The sequence below is a fragment of the Mercenaria mercenaria genome, chromosome 1 (genome assembly GCF_021730395.1).
Source record: "Mercenaria mercenaria strain notata chromosome 1, MADL_Memer_1, whole genome shotgun sequence".
NCBI classification, from domain to species: domain Eukaryota; kingdom Metazoa; phylum Mollusca; class Bivalvia; order Venerida; family Veneridae; genus Mercenaria; species Mercenaria mercenaria.
This window is the reverse complement of record NC_069361.1, coordinates 36,774,357-36,791,627: the sequence shown is the minus strand read 5'-3', so window position 1 is coordinate 36,791,627 and position 17,271 is coordinate 36,774,357. Positions and strand designations below refer to the sequence as shown.

The 17,271-nt window shown below is 34.9% G+C and overlaps 1 protein-coding gene across 1 annotated transcript in view; it reads left to right on the top strand.

Moving 5' to 3' along the window:
- Positions 1-211: 211 nt before the first annotated feature.
- The window catches only part of LOC123541672 (galaxin-like), a 32,852-nt gene continuing 15,792 nt past the window's right edge, over positions 212-17,271 (top strand). Inside the window, exons 1-2 of the mRNA XM_045327201.2 lie at positions 212-369; positions 14,053-14,175. Of these exons, the coding sequence (XP_045183136.2) occupies positions 282-369; positions 14,053-14,175 (211 nt within the window). The 5' untranslated portion in view covers positions 212-281. The remainder of the gene's footprint in view (positions 370-14,052; positions 14,176-17,271) is intronic.

Genomic DNA, 17,271 nt, shown 5'->3' with positions numbered 1-17,271 from the left:
GTTTTGACTGTAAATAAAGATAAAACAAAGGTTTAGTTGTTTAAAATAAATTAGAAATTGGTGCATAGATACATTTCCTTCATAACCAGAGCCTTTAAAATTTGGCACACAGCAATATTACACCATTATTATTAGTATCCTGCAGATGTGTATTTCAATAAAATGTAACTGTACTGAGAGCTCAGCTGATAAGCCCTTTGGAGTGTTTACCTTGATATGATCACGTGACTGTCTACGCTGATATCGTCTCACAGTGGCAGATTGTAAATACGTGTTTAGTTATGGATGACTTTAAATTATTTTGCAGACTTTGGATGGTGATTCTAACTCTGTGTATTCAGAATCAGATAAACCTAGTCACAGCTTTAAGTAAGTTGTTTTTCTTTCTTTGTATTAAAACCAATCTTCATGCTTAAAACTAAAGTAATTATGCAGGTTTATCGTGTACGAAATTTTACGCACGTCAATGGCACAGATTAGAGACGGAAAATGCTCAATATTTCCAGGCGGAATTCAGTTTTTAAGGTATCTATATAAAACAGAGATTCCGCACGTCATCGGTCAGGAAAATCGGCACGGAATATTTAAATTAGCAGGAAATAATTCCATGCGGAGCAGCTTTACGCACGTCACTGGGCAGGAAAATCGGCACGGAATATTTAAATTAGCAGGAAAAAAAATTCCGTGCGGAATTCAGAACAAAATTCCGTTTGGATTCCGTGCGGAAGTATTTTACGCACGCCATTTTTCTAGACAATTGGCATGGCCCATACGCTTACTGGACCGACAGTAGGGCCTCCGTGGCCAAGTACTTAGGTTGCTGACTTCAAATCACTTGCCTCTCATCGATGTGTGTTCCAGCCTCACTCAGGGCGTATAATTCTTTATATAATATGCTGTTTATAATATATTCTAATACGGCCAGCGAATAACCTACATACATGTAGAGCAAAATCTATCTCGGGTTATTCTGCAATAAACCACTCGCATGCAATAACGCCATACGATCCAGGTGTGTAGCACGGTTGAAAAAAATAGTTACCATTTTTTCTAGAACTGTTGTAAGTATTTCGTGTTAGAATCGAAATAACAAGTTCCCAAGTGTGATTTATCTTAGAATAACCCTAGTTTTTCGTTCTTATGCGAAACATAATATATGCATAAGAACTCAAATCACGGATTATTCTACGATAAATCATACTTGGGAACTTATTATTTCTTAATTAAACAAATAAAAATATTGCTTATTATAATATAATACATTAATTAGCTCAGATCTCCGCAAATGATGCAAAGTTTTGTGGAGTATTGAGCTGCAGAAATCCGCAACAAATCTAGTCAATGTGGAAAAAACTGCGGAAATTGGGAGAAAAGCAGGTATCGGAAAAGTTCCCCAATCAATGCAGAATGCGGAGTATTGAGCCATTGAATGCGGAAAAACTGTGGAAATTGGGAGAAGATCAGATATCGGAAAAGTTCCGCTATTAATGCGGAGTATTGAGCCACCGAATGCGGAAAAAATGTGGAAATTGGGAGAAAATCAGGTATCAGAAAAGTTCTGCAATCAATGCGGAATGCCGAGTATTGAGACAAGGAAATCTGCAGCAATTAATTAGAATCATGAGAATGTGAAGAAGCAGCGGAAATAAAGGAGTTTTCATTTCTAAATATGACAAGCTTTAATCAGAATGAAAGTTTGATGACGGACATGGAGTGGTCACAATAGCTTGCCAAAATCATTTCGCTGTAATGTGAGCTTATATTTTATTCGAAATCTTTAAAATTATGTTCTTTATTCAAATTTCGTTAAATATACTTTCACACACAAGCTCATACAATGAAGCATATTAATGCCTGAAATTTAATTAATTAAAACATTAAATGAATTAAAAATATGCACAATTATGCAAGTAGACATTAACCAGATAAATACAGTAGTCTAAATTTAATTTATCTGAAACACAAGATTATTCTAAGCAAAAGTTCCAGCTGTATACACTATCACACTCGGCAAATGCATTCATGCTTTGTAGAACAAAATTCACATCCTTTTAATGTCAGAACAATGTGATGCCTCCAATAATGGATGGATCCGTGCTGTCAATCAAACTAATTGTTATCTATGATATTGACCAATAAGATAACGCGGATTATTCAGTGCACAATGTAAATGAGATCTGGACAGTGCACGGCATATTAACTTTATTTCAAGGATTAAGCGTAAGCTGTTATTAATCAGACATTAAATCAAGAGCATAAAGATAATTATTCGGGAGTAGATATTAATACTTTCTCATTCTTTTAATTAAATGATATTTCTTTCATATTTGCAGACAGCAAGTATAACAGTATCCCCTGTTTCGGCACCATTCTGTTTTATTCTAGGAATTGATGAGTTTAAACTAGCTGATGTTCCTGTCACTTGCTTGCTTTAAAATGCAATTAAAAAAATAAATATACGCACATGTCCATGCGGTTTAGAATGTCGCTGATTATTTCATATGTTTATTTTACCTTACGACTATCGTAAACTATTTATAACTACCATTAATACTACGATATAATAAATGCAGATGGATTCATTTTATGTCTGTTTTCTCTTTTTTCATTTTTTTTATTTTATTTTATTTATTTATTTTTTGTAAGGTTTTCATTTCCTTGTTTTGGTCTATAGTTAATATGTTTCGGCAAGATATTTGTCCCTCTTTCTTTGTGCCATTGCTGTGAGAGACTTATTCAACTTTGCCGCTCTGGAATTTGTTTAATTTAATTTTGGAGGAGATTTAATTAGCCCTATGACAATGTCCGGCCGCACTGAAAACAAAGTTAATTAGACTTCCAAATGTTTAAAGTTTTGTAAGCTGGCAGGCATAATTTAAATTAGTACTGAAATATACACACAGCATGGACATATGTTTATTTTTACGACAGCTGCGTGGTATTTTACAAATATATATTATAATATAATGGGAATGATTAACTTAATTGATATCACAGTGGTGATCGACAGGTCCGCAATTAATTGCAACCGCAGCGCGAGCGCAGATAATAACAATAGAGTATTACGCAACGTTAATAAAAAGCTACTGAACCAATTAATAAATTTCTTTATCTGTTGAAAACGTTATTTTGATGTAAGAAATCACTTACACCATATGTGACTACACATGGTGTTTGATATTTTCATGGTATTAACCAAGCGTGGAAATAAAGTCTCTACGACAGAAGTGAACATAATATTTTGATCAAAAAATTTAATAATCTAAGACGTAATTTCTTTTCGAATGTTGCTTAAAAGATAATAAGATTATTGTTATACCATGCATCTGCATAAGGACTCAACAATTTTCCTGTCAGCAGTGATCTAGCGAAAGACGGAAAGTGTTCTTTCTTTGAGAGCAACAGCAATTTGCGCTAACTTTTACTGTGGTTTCTTCTGAGTCAACTTTAATGTCATGTAAATAAACTTTAGTAAAACAATTAAGTCTCTTTGACTGCTACATTGGTGCATTTTGGTTCACAATTTGGTACGTATTTCACAGAAAAATCATCTGGAATACTTTCTCGCGAGTCAGTTGCTAACGCACATTAATCCGCCATTTTGAAAGAAGCTTGTGGGAAGCAGCAACAGTAACTAAGGGGCGGAGTTTATTGATCGGTTTACGGATGCATCCATTAACTTGTTGCGAATTATTCGTAAAAATGGTTGAATAACACAATTAATAGTCAGATGATCGACAAAATCGACTAAAGTACTTAAAAGGTCAAGTTATTTTCACTAATTACAAATGTGACTGTTAATTGTCAGATTTATTTATATTCCTCTTGCATCATATGGCAATAGCTTGCACTACTGTCCGTGAACAGGCTCAATCAAACCGTACAATTTCGATTTTGTCTTGTTGAGCAACCTGTGGAGTTTCCATTTTTCTATTTTAAAATGTCATTCAACAAGTTTTCTAAATCTATTGATCTTTGCCGGATTTATGTTGACATTTGGGAATATATCCAGCACTGTGAGTTATCTGAAAAACAAATAAAATTTACAAAATCAAAGTGTTATATATTCCTTAGAAAGCATGCATTTTAACAAAGAGAATATATAAGCCTGAAATTACAGTTACATGTTAGATCATGTTCAAGGTATGTCTATGTCTATGTTATACTGCTTAACAATCGTTACCGATTATAACTAGCAGGCGCTTTGTCAGGGATAGCTGTTAAAAATAATAAGAGTACAGAGATTATGTGCATCTCAAAGATAAAGTAAAATAACTATTTTACAGGTCAGGTTAAAAGGTAAAAGCAGGAAGTTGAATTAGAACTGATAGAAGGGTGGTAGCTGCCCAGCAAATACTTTTAAGCTGAGACTAGCTTGCAAAGACACAGGGAGACTGTTCCACAGACGCATGCTTCTGGAAAAAAAGGAGTTTGTATGATAATGTGTCTTTGAATACGGTATCAAGTAGTTCAAGTTTCTAGTAGGTCTAAGGTGACTGTGGTCAACAAAAACAAGGTGTTGTTGGATCTTTGGCCTCACAAAATCAAAAAGTTGTTCATCGGATTTGCCGCTCGTATATTTTCAGAAACACAAAAAAAAATATTTTTTGTTTTTTTTTGTTTTTGGCTTACGCTCGCCCCATTGACAAAAAAAATCATTTTCCCGCCTTAATTCCATTGGAGGTGGAGCTTACGAACCGTCCCGATCAATCCAAAAAATTTTGTTGCCCTAATTTTTACGGACGTAAAAGTGTATTAATGCTTATAATTCCAGTCCCAGATTGTTCTCAAATGGATTTTAATCAAAATAAATACATACTACGCACACATCGTCTATAATAAATCGATCATAACACTTATATTTAGTTGCAGTAAAGTTATTTCCCTTTAATGCCGCCATTTTCTTCAAATGTTTACCAAATTACATGCTACAAAAAGTCGATACAAGATACAAGAAACTTTATTTAACGTCGGATATGAAATTAACAATTAACATTAGCTTAAAGCTATTTCCCGACAAACAAATGATATAGTAATAACAAATAAAATGAAAAAATAAAACAGCTGTAAAGAAAAAGCAGTCATAAAAGAGCAAGGGAAGTAACTCTGTAACAGTACATATACATTACTGACTTTGTTACTCCCCTTCAAAGCAAAATTCAGTTTAAACATACATGCTGAAAAGAGGGATACAAAATAAATAAGCAAAAAAAAAATTTAGTTAATTACAAATAAGTAGATGACATATGGGTATTGTGGCAAGTGTAAAATAAAAACCCTATCAAAGTAAGTGTCCCAAAAAACTACCGAAAGAAAGGTGTAGATTTGGGAAAAGGGCCTGGAGGGGTCATTCACTTCACCACCACACCCATATCTGTCATCTATCCTAGGTCACATTCATATCATTTTACCTCGACTGGCTACGCCAGCGGTACGGCCACTCCACGCGCGCTGAAGCTACACCAGACGAGGAGAAAAGAAGCAAAAAAGTTAAAACATAATAAAAAAAAACAACAACTTACAGTACATATTTACATAAAATTAACTAAACTAAGACAAACTAAGAGAGGAGCACATTATTAATAATAGGCTTTTAAAGCACATGCAAACTAATACTAGGGAAACTAAACTAAAACTATAAGATGCAACTAAGAAATTAAAAAAAAAATGAGGCATGAAGAAGAATATTAGACAGAAAAAAAGTAAAACCTGTGGGAAAGCTGCTGATCTTGACCTAGGCCTAAAATTCTTCATAAAATATTTCATTGAAAACTGGATGAAGAAAACATATTTATTTATTTGATAACATCAGTCTAAATTATTTTGGTAAGGGTAAATACTTATTGGTGCATGTCACTTATCTGTTTTCTGTTTTTCCTGTCCAAATGATCAGCATTTGCATACGAAAGTTGGTGGGGTAAGGAATTTACATTACGAGTTGTTTTCAGAACAATTTCGATTTTCAAATTTTCCAATCATTTAGTAGACTAATGTTAATGCACGTTAATCTCCATTTCAGACCTTAATTGAGACTTTGTTTCAACAAATTTAATATGTTATGGAAGTTTAAAGTTAAAAAAGAGCTGTACATTAGACATCATGCTCGACTTTTCTGAATCAGAGCTTTGCTAGTTAAAGGGGCATAATAGTCAGAAGCTTTGAAAATAACAGAGCTATTGGTCATTATATAAAACTTAATTAAAAATATTCTACTTTAAAAAGGGTCATAACTCTGTCTAGATTCAGACTTAAGAGTATTGTTTCTCCTGGTGTAGACTTTGACAGTAAATAACTATTCTAAGTTTCAAATCAAAAGCTTTAATAGATCTAGTAACACTCACAGAGATATTTGATGTATCAAAAACTTTGTAAAGTCAGCTAAAAATGCTACATTTTCATAGCAGTAAATATTCAAGTCACATATGTATGTGATAAGTATGGTGTAAGGTTATGCATTGTTGTTTATTACATATTTTCTAACAGCATTTTCAAAAGCATTCATTATTTGATTACAGTGTACTGTATGACAATGTTATTACCTTTTTTCACGAGTTCGCTTTGTTGTGCGTCTGCAGGTCAGATTTTCTCAATCCCTGAGGACTTACTTTTTAATTTAAAAGGGCGATATATTCTATTTTAAGGTTTTTATTAGTCAGTCGAGAGCCAAATGAAGACAAATATATTTCTTCGCTCTTCGCTCGCTCCTGATTTTCTCAAAAACCAAGAAAAATATTTAAATTATATTTTCGCTCGCCGCCTCAATTTTTTCAGAAAAAAATCCGATGAACAACTTATCAATTTGGCGTGGCCTTGTACAACATAGTAACTGAGCTGATCTTACGGCGTTGTTCTAGGGTTTGCCAGTTATGTGCATTTATCATTTTGGAGACACTACTTGTGTAATTGTAGTCATTATAGACCTATCTTGCTGCAGATCTTTGAACTTGCTCGATTTTATGGGTTAGGTATTTTTGCCATGGATGCCATATGGTGGAACAGTACTCGAACTGGGGTCTAACACAGGTTTTATATGCAACCTTTTTGACTCTTCTATTTGGGGTTTTGACATTTCGTTTGAGGAATCTTAGGGAATTTTTTGCTTTGGATGTTACGTTGTTGATATGATTGGTCCATGATAGGTCTTTACTAATGGTTACGCCTAAATATTTGGCAGAATCAGCCGATTTTAACTCGATGTCATGCAGCTTATAAGGGAATATTACAGGGTTTCTTTTGCGACTGATTCTTAGAACTTCGCACTTATCTGGATTGAATTCCATGGACCAATCAGACTCCCAAGTTTCGAGACTGAAAAGGTCTTGCTGTAGAGCTTGGGCATCACTGTTTGATTTGACCGTAACATAGACTATTGTATCATCTGCGAACAGCCTCACCTTGCCTTTAACACTTTCAGGCAGATCATTTACATAGGAGAGGAAGAGACAAGGTCCGAGGACCGAGCCTTGTGGGACACCATAGAGGACGGGGAGATTGTCTGAATTGTGACCTTCGTCGACAACCTGCTGAGTGCGACCCTGAAGGAAGGACTTGACCCAAAGAGTGACCTGTGGATTGACACCTAGTCTTTGTAACTTGTGGACTAGTTTGTGATGATCTACCTTATCGAAAGCTTTGCTGAAGTCCATGACTATGATATCTGTTTGTTGACCTAGTTCTAAGCTGTCACTGACGTCTTGGGAAAAACTTATTAGCTGGGTTTCACAGCTGTGTTTTGACCTGAAACCATGTTGGTAGGGGCTGAGAATGTTAAACTGATCATAGAAGGACATAATGTTGGAGACAAGGATGTGTTCCATTAACTTTGAGGCAATACATGTGAGGGATATGGGGCGATAATTAGAGGGTTTACACTTAGGGCCTTTTTTGTATGCAGGGGCAATGACTGCATGCTTCCAGTCATTGGGGACAATACCAGTATTGAGAGAGATTTGGAATATGTAGGTAAGGGCAGGGGCTATTTCAAAGTACAGTTCCTTCAATAACCTAGGTGGCAAAGTACAGTTCCTTCAATAACCTAGGTGGCAGTTCATCTGGGGCATGAGGGTTTATTTACAGGGGTTAGCAGTTGTTTGCATGACTGGGCGAGGCTTAGGGGCTACATGAGGCCGTGAGAAAACTGACTCAAATTGCCGATTGAGTGTATTTGCTTTTGCTATCGGATCGACAAATGTTTGACCTTCACTTTTAAGAGGAGCAACACCACTATTTTCTGTCCTATTTGATTTGACAAATGAGTGTTTTTCCCTTTAAGCATTTATATTCTTTGACCAAGTTTTCAGAGTGGGAGTGGGAATTTGACCTTTGTATTTTGGAAAACAGATGGTCCCGTTTTCTTATTTTTGCCTAATGATGGCAGGAGTAACCCATGGGAGATCACGACGGACTTTAGTACATCTAGTTGGGATGTGGATAGAGCTAAGGCGGTTTATCTCATCCTTAAATGATGACCAAGCAGTATTTGGATCAGTGTGATTTGCTGCAAGAAACTGCTTTGAAAACGTTTCAAAGTCTTTTTTGAGGCCATTCCAGTTTGCTTTCTTGTAGCATTTCATTTTTCTGACCTGTTGTATAGGGCGGCCTCTATTAACCTTTAGTTAAGTTAAACTAAATTTGTAAATTTCAATGTGTGTAAAATTTTGAGAAAGCTGAGGAGAATACTCAAAATTTTGTAGGGGCTACAGCCTGTATTTAGATTTCAGAGGCAAATTCAAGTATTAAAACAAAATCAATGTGTGCTTAAGCAGGAAATGAAATATAAAAAAGTCTTAATTTATATTTTGATTTTTTCCCCCAAAAAATACGTTTGAAAATGGGGGACCGAAAAGACCAATTTGAAACCGCCAAGGGGGACGAAATGACCAAATCGGGGACGAGTTGACTAGGGGACGAGTTGACTGTAAATCGTTTGTTGTTGGCCTACTTTACAAATGCGTTGCTCTTGGGCTTTGTTTTTTCCAAGAAGTCTAAAGTCTACCCTTACCTACATTCTTTTGCTTCCGGAATTAAGTCGCAGGATTTCTCAACGATTGAATTTTTTGGTCAGCGTGGTATGCTACTACAGTACCACAATTTGGCACAAACATAGTCACAGCAATCATCTCACAAAATTTTTAAAGATGGCGCAAAAACTGCAGCAGCTTTGGAAACCAATAGAAATACTCGAATCAGTTGACCCTCGGTCTAACAATAACCAATCAAATATGCCAATACAAAATGGTCTCCTGCGATTTCCATCTTTTGAATAATGCGACAGGTAACCAGCAACTTCCTGTAAAGCTGATTGGCTGAGGTATCTTCGGTAAACAAACATGGCGGTGCAGGTGATGTAATAGCAATCGGGAGACTGTACTTTCTCATATTTAGGCGTTTTCAATTAAAACTGGCAGTAACATATATGAAGTTTCATTTTAAATGATATAATTGTACTGTTCTTGATTGTATTTATATGTAAAGTTGACGCAAGTCCGAAACAAATACACGTAAATGTTGTCTTACGGTTCATTCGTCCCCGTTCAACTCGTTCCAATTTTGACAGTTGGTCTGACTCTCCATGTAGAAATTTACACATACTGACTTTCAAACATTGTTTTTTTATACAATGTGTACAAAATAGTTAAAAACAAATAAATTGGCAATTTTTATTGACTATCCTAGCTTTTCCGAGGAATACATGATCATTTAATATTCATTTATTTTCTATTTCATTTTCAGCATACTATGAATTTGAAGAATAATTAAAGCTAAGTCATACTCACCACAACATTGGCATCACACCTAATAGTTAAGTTTTTTGATCAAGTCTGCTTTTTGAAAAAAAAGAACTTTTGAGATTTATAATTAAGATGTGCGCCAACAGTTACTCCAAATGTTTTTAATATATCTTGTAATATCTAATTGATTTACAAAAAAAAATCATCTGAAGAAATGTCAAAATTGTCTGCTTTAAGATTTTTTTAAGCGAAAACAAATTCTAAGTCAAACTTTTTTCTAGAAGTTAGAAAATTTCAAAGTCAAACTTTTGCCTCTCATGGCGAAACAAAAATTCTAAGTCCAACTTTACGCCTCTGTTTGTCTTACATGAATTGGTTGCGTCTGATATCTTAAAGATTATGCCTGGTTTTCTTGCGATTTACGCCCGTAAGTAAAGTAGAATTACCTGCCCTGCACCTTTACGCCTGGTTCTTGTCACATAGCAACCCATTACGCCTGGTTTACGCCTCAAAACCAGGTGTAGTACGTCTCATTATTTCATAAGGGTCACTGGGTGGTTTAAAACATGATTAGTTGGAGAAAAAATGGATCTTGGAGTAAAATCAATTGAAATATGCCTCTTCTTTGGAGCCTTTCACACAGCACCCATTTGATAAAAACAGCACAATTGCTGTTAACATCTACACCACACATCAAAAGAAAGTATACACATTAGAAAAAAACTAGGTATATCTACATTTTTAGAGATATCTGTGATATCTAAACAAAGAAATATACTCAAGTGACAAATCTTGTGTGAAACTGCAAGCCAGATTTTACAATAAGTTTACACAAATGGTCCTTGTGTGACCCTCTACCAAGATTGTTCAAAACATTTCCATTAGTCAGCAAACCAGTTAAATTTATGTCACAATTTTTTAATTTCTGAAAGAAAGTTATTAAATGAAACTCTTTTCATTCCTAAAGAGGTCCGCCAACATTTACTGCAAAAAATATCTTGTAATATCTAATTTATTTAAAAGAAAAATCAGAAAAAGTCAAATTGACCACTAAGTTTTTTCAAAGTATAATGTCTCTATCTTATGAAATAGTCAGAGTCAAAATTTCCACAACTGAAAATGTCAAAGTAAAACTTATCCGCATTGTGAAATTGTCAGAGTCAGAATTTCCGCAACTGAGAAATGTTTAAATGTCATATGACACTGCATGTTTTCCGTAAAAGAAAAATTATTTTCCGCAGAAATTGAAGGTTTCCGCAAATTTTGCGCATTTTCTCCGCTTCTTGAAATGCAGTGCGGAAATCTGAGCTAAGGTCGATCAAATATAGACTAAAACTTGACTTGATTTCAAAGTAATGTTTTTCATTATTCCTTTGTATCCATGCTTCATTTTACTCTTGTTTTGGGGCTTGTAGGTGTGTACAAATTTCTAAGTGGAAAAAGTCCGTGTTGTAAAAATTACTAAGTGCCAAAATCTGTCTACAAAATTTGACTAAGTCGAAAAAGTCCGTGTCTACCAAAATGACATGTGGGTTGCAGCAGGAAAATAATGAGAGTTCGCACGGAAAAATGAAAGTCTCCGTACGGACTCCAGATAAATTCCGTGTCCGTGTCAATTTCACACGGAATATTGCGATTTCTGCTCAATTCCTGCCCAATGACGTACCTTTTCCAGGCGGATTCCGTCTGGACTTTTCGTACAGGATACTGCAGGTGCTGGACAAGTTGAATGTTCTTTGTGTCAGACTGTGATAATCTTACTGTTGTAATTCATACCACTCTCTGTTAGATGGGGAAAGATCGAGCAAGTTGGTACTGTTTCAAAATTCAGAACAAGGACATAACATAGGACCAAACTGCAATGGGAATGGTTTGGAGATGGAAAACACAAATCTGGTGTGTGACAGGTTAGGTTAACTCAAAATAGCATTATATACATGGGTGGTCAGAGTGCTGGACAGCCGGACTTAGTAGGGCCAATAGATTTAAGAATCTGATACCCATACAAGGTTTCCCATGGATGCTTGATAGAAGTGTGAGTCAGTAATTCTGAATTCACTGCACTGTGAGGAAATTTAACTGTCAATTATTTGTGGGGAGCAGTTTAATTAATTCTGACACACTATATTATGCCCACTGTCTGCCAAAAATAATTAAACCATGAAAGATTAATGGCAATTAAACCAAATTAATTATCAAGCAGACATAATTTATTGATTTTTTTATATAATACTTGGGCTCATGACTTGTGAAATGTCTGTGATTCTGCCTTGCTTCCCAGTGTGGTATAATGTCTTTAAGAATTCATTATACCAAACAATTTTTATGCATTCTTTTCAGAAAGCTTTTCGGTCAAGAATAAGTCATGTACTTGTAGAAAATATTTCGCATTCCTTTTCACACTTAGCTTTCCGGTCTAGAAATTAGTCATGTGCAATAACTGACAGGTTACATTATATCGCCCAGTTAATGCATTGTCCAGCATGTGTGTTTCAAAATTACTAATAGTTTTGACAACTGACTAGCTGGATAAATGACAGGGTATTTATAAACACCCGGTCTTTTGATCATGCCTCATGACTCAAGTCACGAATCATTTCTTTCATAAGCAGAAGTTTTGAGACAAAACTTTAGCATCATCCTGGTCACGGCACCAAACCTACCCGTGTGGTGTAACATTATCTAAAGGGTTCACACTATACAAACTACAACAATAACAACTCTGTTCTTTATGATAACTACTACTTAATATTCTACTTAGTTCTAAGATAATATATACATCAATGTCTTTCTTCATAATTCTCTAGCATAATCTCCGTTACTTCAAATAATCTCTAAACATTAACATTAATACTTCATCGTTAATATGCCTCAGTCCTAATCTAACTTATTTATTTTGCGTGTAACGGGCATACGCATCTAACCTAACTGAGTACCAGAATGATACTAAAGTTTTAGGAAAAAGTGCATACGTCTATTCTAGCTTCTTTTTTTTTTAAGTATTGTGAAAAATATTATGAAGTTGTGTTTCGCTAGTAAGGTTGTGTTTTATATAAATGTTTAGAGTAATTAAATGGGGTTTTGACTTCAAAATGCAAGAAAAACAATCTAGGACTGAAACATAATGAACAAATCGAAAATTCCAGGACAATCAAAAATCCGTGAAAAAAAATTATATCTACGAATACCATGTGTTTTCTTGATTGCGTATATTATATCATGTATTGATCTTATATATTGTGTACTTTTGTACTAGAAGAAGAAAATCGTCAGAATTACGTTAAAAAAAGTTTATGTATTAATCATCAGTCGGTATTGATTGCTTGTCTTATGTTAAATTTTGTTGATTGCCTCATGTAAATTTTTGTTTTTGTTTTTATTTTCATTCTCTTATAGATAATCAAAAGAAAAACTCACAAGAAGGGGGCGAGTGTGGTATAATGACTTTAAGAATTCATTATACTAAATATTTTGTATGCATTCTTTTCAGAAAGCTTTTCGCCCAGTTAATGCATTGTCCAGCGTGTGTGTTTCAAAATTACTAATAGTTTTGACAACTGACCAGCTGGATAAATGACAGGGTAATTATAAACACCCGGTCTTTTGATCACGCCGCATGACTCAAGTCACGAATCATTTCTTTCATAAACAGAAGTTTTGAGACAAAACTTTAGTATCATTCTGGTACTCAGGTAGGTTAGATGCGTATGCCCGTTACACGCAAAATGAGTAAGTTAGATTAGGACTGAGGCAATTAACGATGAAGTATAAATGTTAATGTTTAGAGATTATTTGAAGTAACGGAGATTATGCTAGAGAATTATGAAGAAAGACATTGATGCATATATTATCTTAGAACTAAGTAGAATATTAAATAATAGTTATCATACAGAACAGAGTTGTTGTTGTTGTAGTTAGTATAGTGTGAACACTTTAGATATTGTTACACCACACCATCTGTGTTTGACCATTATTTCTCCTTTTGAAATTCTTTACTTAATATGGTCATTAAACAGTCTAAATAATGAGACCTCGAGTAGACCGATTTTAAATTCTGATATTTCATGTTGTCTACCTAGAGGAGGGGCTCGATATCTACCACTCATAAAAATATAACGATATTCAACTCTTGATTACAATTATTTGGACTATAGTCACCAAATAACCCACAACTTTCGATTTAAATGCTTCTTTTAAATATCCAGAAGTTGCTAATGATATTAAAAAAAGCATTTTTCAAGTTTAATGCAAATTGATCTAGGTAAAACAATGTAACAGGTCTAACAGGTAAAATTTGTATTGCTTAAACACCTTTTTTTAGATTTGTGCTCATATGGTACGAGAATAGTTATGATAGACCAGAAGAAACACATTTGTTGTGGTGGAGTATATAACAGAAAGGATCAGCATGGTCTCCAACAAGAATGTTGCGGAATAAAAGATGGTAAGAGCTTTTTCTTTTTAAGCTAGCTCATCTCAGCACAAGTGCTCATGATGAGCTTTTGTGATGATTCTGTGTCCATCATCTACAATTTTCCGTCTGTCGTCCAAAATGTCACTAAGCAAATCTCCAAAACTGCTGACTGGATTTTGATGAAACTTGGTCTGGATGTTCATTGGATGGTCTTCTACCAATGTTGTTCAAACAGTTCCACCTGATTGCACATAGGGGCTTTTAGAGTTAAAAATAGAAAAATGTCCGATTTTAAAATATTTGTACATAAATGGTCCTTGTGTGGCCCACTGCCAATACTGTTCAGATTATTCTGATTCAATCATTTCAAAAGCCCCGCCCGCTTAGCTCAGTAGGTAAGAGCGTTGGTCTACGGATCGCGGGGTCGCGAGTTCGATCCTCGGGCGGGGCGTATGTTCTCCGTGACTATTTGATAAACGACATGTGTCTGAAATCATTAGTCACCCACCTCTGATTCATGTGGGGAAGTTGGCAGTTACTTGCGGAGAACAGGTTTGTAATGGTACAGAATCCAGGAACACTGGTTAGGTTAACTGCCCGCCGTTATATGACTGAAATACTGTTGAAAAACGGCGTTAAACCCAAAACAAACAAACAATCATTTCAAAACATGGCTGTCAGAGGGCGTGGTGTGGTCACTTTCCCCGATATTTAAAATCTTATAGAGTATAAATGCTGACATGATTTTAAAATTATTTCACGTAAATGGTTCTTGTGAGACCTTCTACCAAGAATGTTAAAATTATTTGATTGCCCAGAGGGAATGTTCAGTTTAATCCCTTTATGTATATAGTTGAAACGTAAAAGAATTTCTTGTGTGAAACTACTGGCTCGATTTAAAAATAAATTTGCACAAGTGGTCCTTGTTTGACCTTCTACCAAGAATGTTCAAATCATTTAGATTTGTGTTAAAACATGTCGTCAGAGTTAATTGTCAGTTTTCCCTAACTTAGATATGTTAAGATTGTCAGAAACAGCAGGCCTAGTTTTAAAACAATTTTACAATTTTTGTGTTGTGTAAAAGAAGATCGTACAAATTATTCTGTTTCATCTAAAAATAGGCGCTGGGATGTGTAGTAAATTTTCGCTACATGTATGTAATGGAAAAATCTTCTTCTTAAATATTGTCGTATCAAATCATTGCGCCCAATTTCATATCCCTTCCTTAACATACACATACACGTTACCTGCCCATATTTATTTAGTAAAAACTTTTAAAATTATACAGTAACACTTGTCAGGAAACAGTAGTGTTGCAAAGTGAATTGAAGTAAGTGACCATATCCATTTTGTGACAAATTAAGGTCCCCTTTTCATTTTTCATTTGAAGTCAAAAGCTGATTTCACAAAATTAATGTAAGCTTTTAACAATTTAAAAAATTACATGGAAAATAAATCTTGTCTGTGCTAATGAAATATTTTAAAGTCAAAGAATGTTAAGGCATATTTACATTTGATTAAGTCAAGCTGCGGTATGTGTAATTTGCATAATTCAAAATCTTTAGCTCATCTGAACTTTTTTCAAGGTGAGTTATTAGTATAGGTGGATGGTCTTTTGTCAACATTTTTATTTTAACATCTCCTCTCAAACTGCTAGTCAGAATTACACCAAACTTTTAGCTCACCTGAGCAATGCTTAGTTGAGTTATTGTGATCGCTCCATGTCCGGCGTCCGGCGTCTGTCATCTGTCGTCCATCAAAATTTAGCTTGTGTATGCAATAGAAGCTGTATTTTTTAATAAACTAACAAGGTCTGTTGAGATCAAATAATCTATAATAATATTAATTTCTTTCTTCATACTGGCACTGACATTTTATCTCTAGGCTCCTCTCAAGAGACAGAGGTAAGAGATATTGTAAATTTTTCCAGAAAGTGTTATCAAAGAGGATTGATTTTATGGCCAAGTGCTTTACATTTAATGACTCTAATGACTGATGCCAGTCTATATTTTTTCAATTGATCTTCATAAAATTTCGTCAGAATGATTACCTTGATAAAATCTAGGCCAAGTTTGAAAATGGATCATCTGGGGTAAAAAACTAGGTCACTAGGTCAAATCAAAGAAAAACCTTGTATATGCGATAGAGGCTGTATTTTTAGCTCACGTAGTGACAGGGTGAGCTTTTGTGTTAGCCCTTCGTCCGTCGTCCGTCAGTCGTCCGTCCGTTCACAATTTCCTTGTGGACACGATAAAGACCACATTTTGTATTTGATTTTAATCAAACTTGCACACAACTTGTATGGGCATAATATCTCGGTTCCTTTCGAACACTGGTCAGATCCCGTCATGGGTTCCAGATATATGGCCCTTTAAAGGGCCAACATTTGTCATTTTTGGATTGTAAACATGATAGAGACCACACTTTGCAATCAACTTTATTAAAACTTGCACACAACCTGTATTGGCATAATATCTCGGTTCCTTACAGAAACTGGCCTGATCCCATCATGGTTTCCAGAGTTATGGCACCTTATTAAAATGGCCTTAATTTGCTATATTTTGGCTTGTGAACTTGATAGATACAACATTTTGCAATCAACTTTAATTAAACTTGCACACAACTTGTATTGGCATAATATCTCGGTTCCTTTCGAAAACTGGCCAGATCCCGTCATGGGTTCCAGAGAATTTGCTATATTTTGGCTTGTGAACTTGATAGATACAACATTTTGCAATCAACTTTAATTAAACTTGCACACAACTTGTATTGGCATAATATCAAGCTTCCTCTCGAAAACTGGCCAGATCCCACCATGGGTTCCAGAGTTATGGCCCCTTAAAGGTCCAAAATTTGCTATTACGGCTTTTGCAGCCGTATAGAGACTTCATTTATGGTTTGATTTGATACAAACTTGCAAAATATCTTCAACAACAATAAATCTTGGATTCCGTGATGAATGTGTCAGAACTAATCATAGGTCCCGGAGTTATTTTATATCTGATTACCTCCCCTGATTTAATCAATATGGATTTATATCAGTAAGTACTTAAAGGACTCATTTGAAATTTCATTATTGTCATTAGTGGGACTGAGACAATCAGGGTAGATAACTTTGGACTGGTT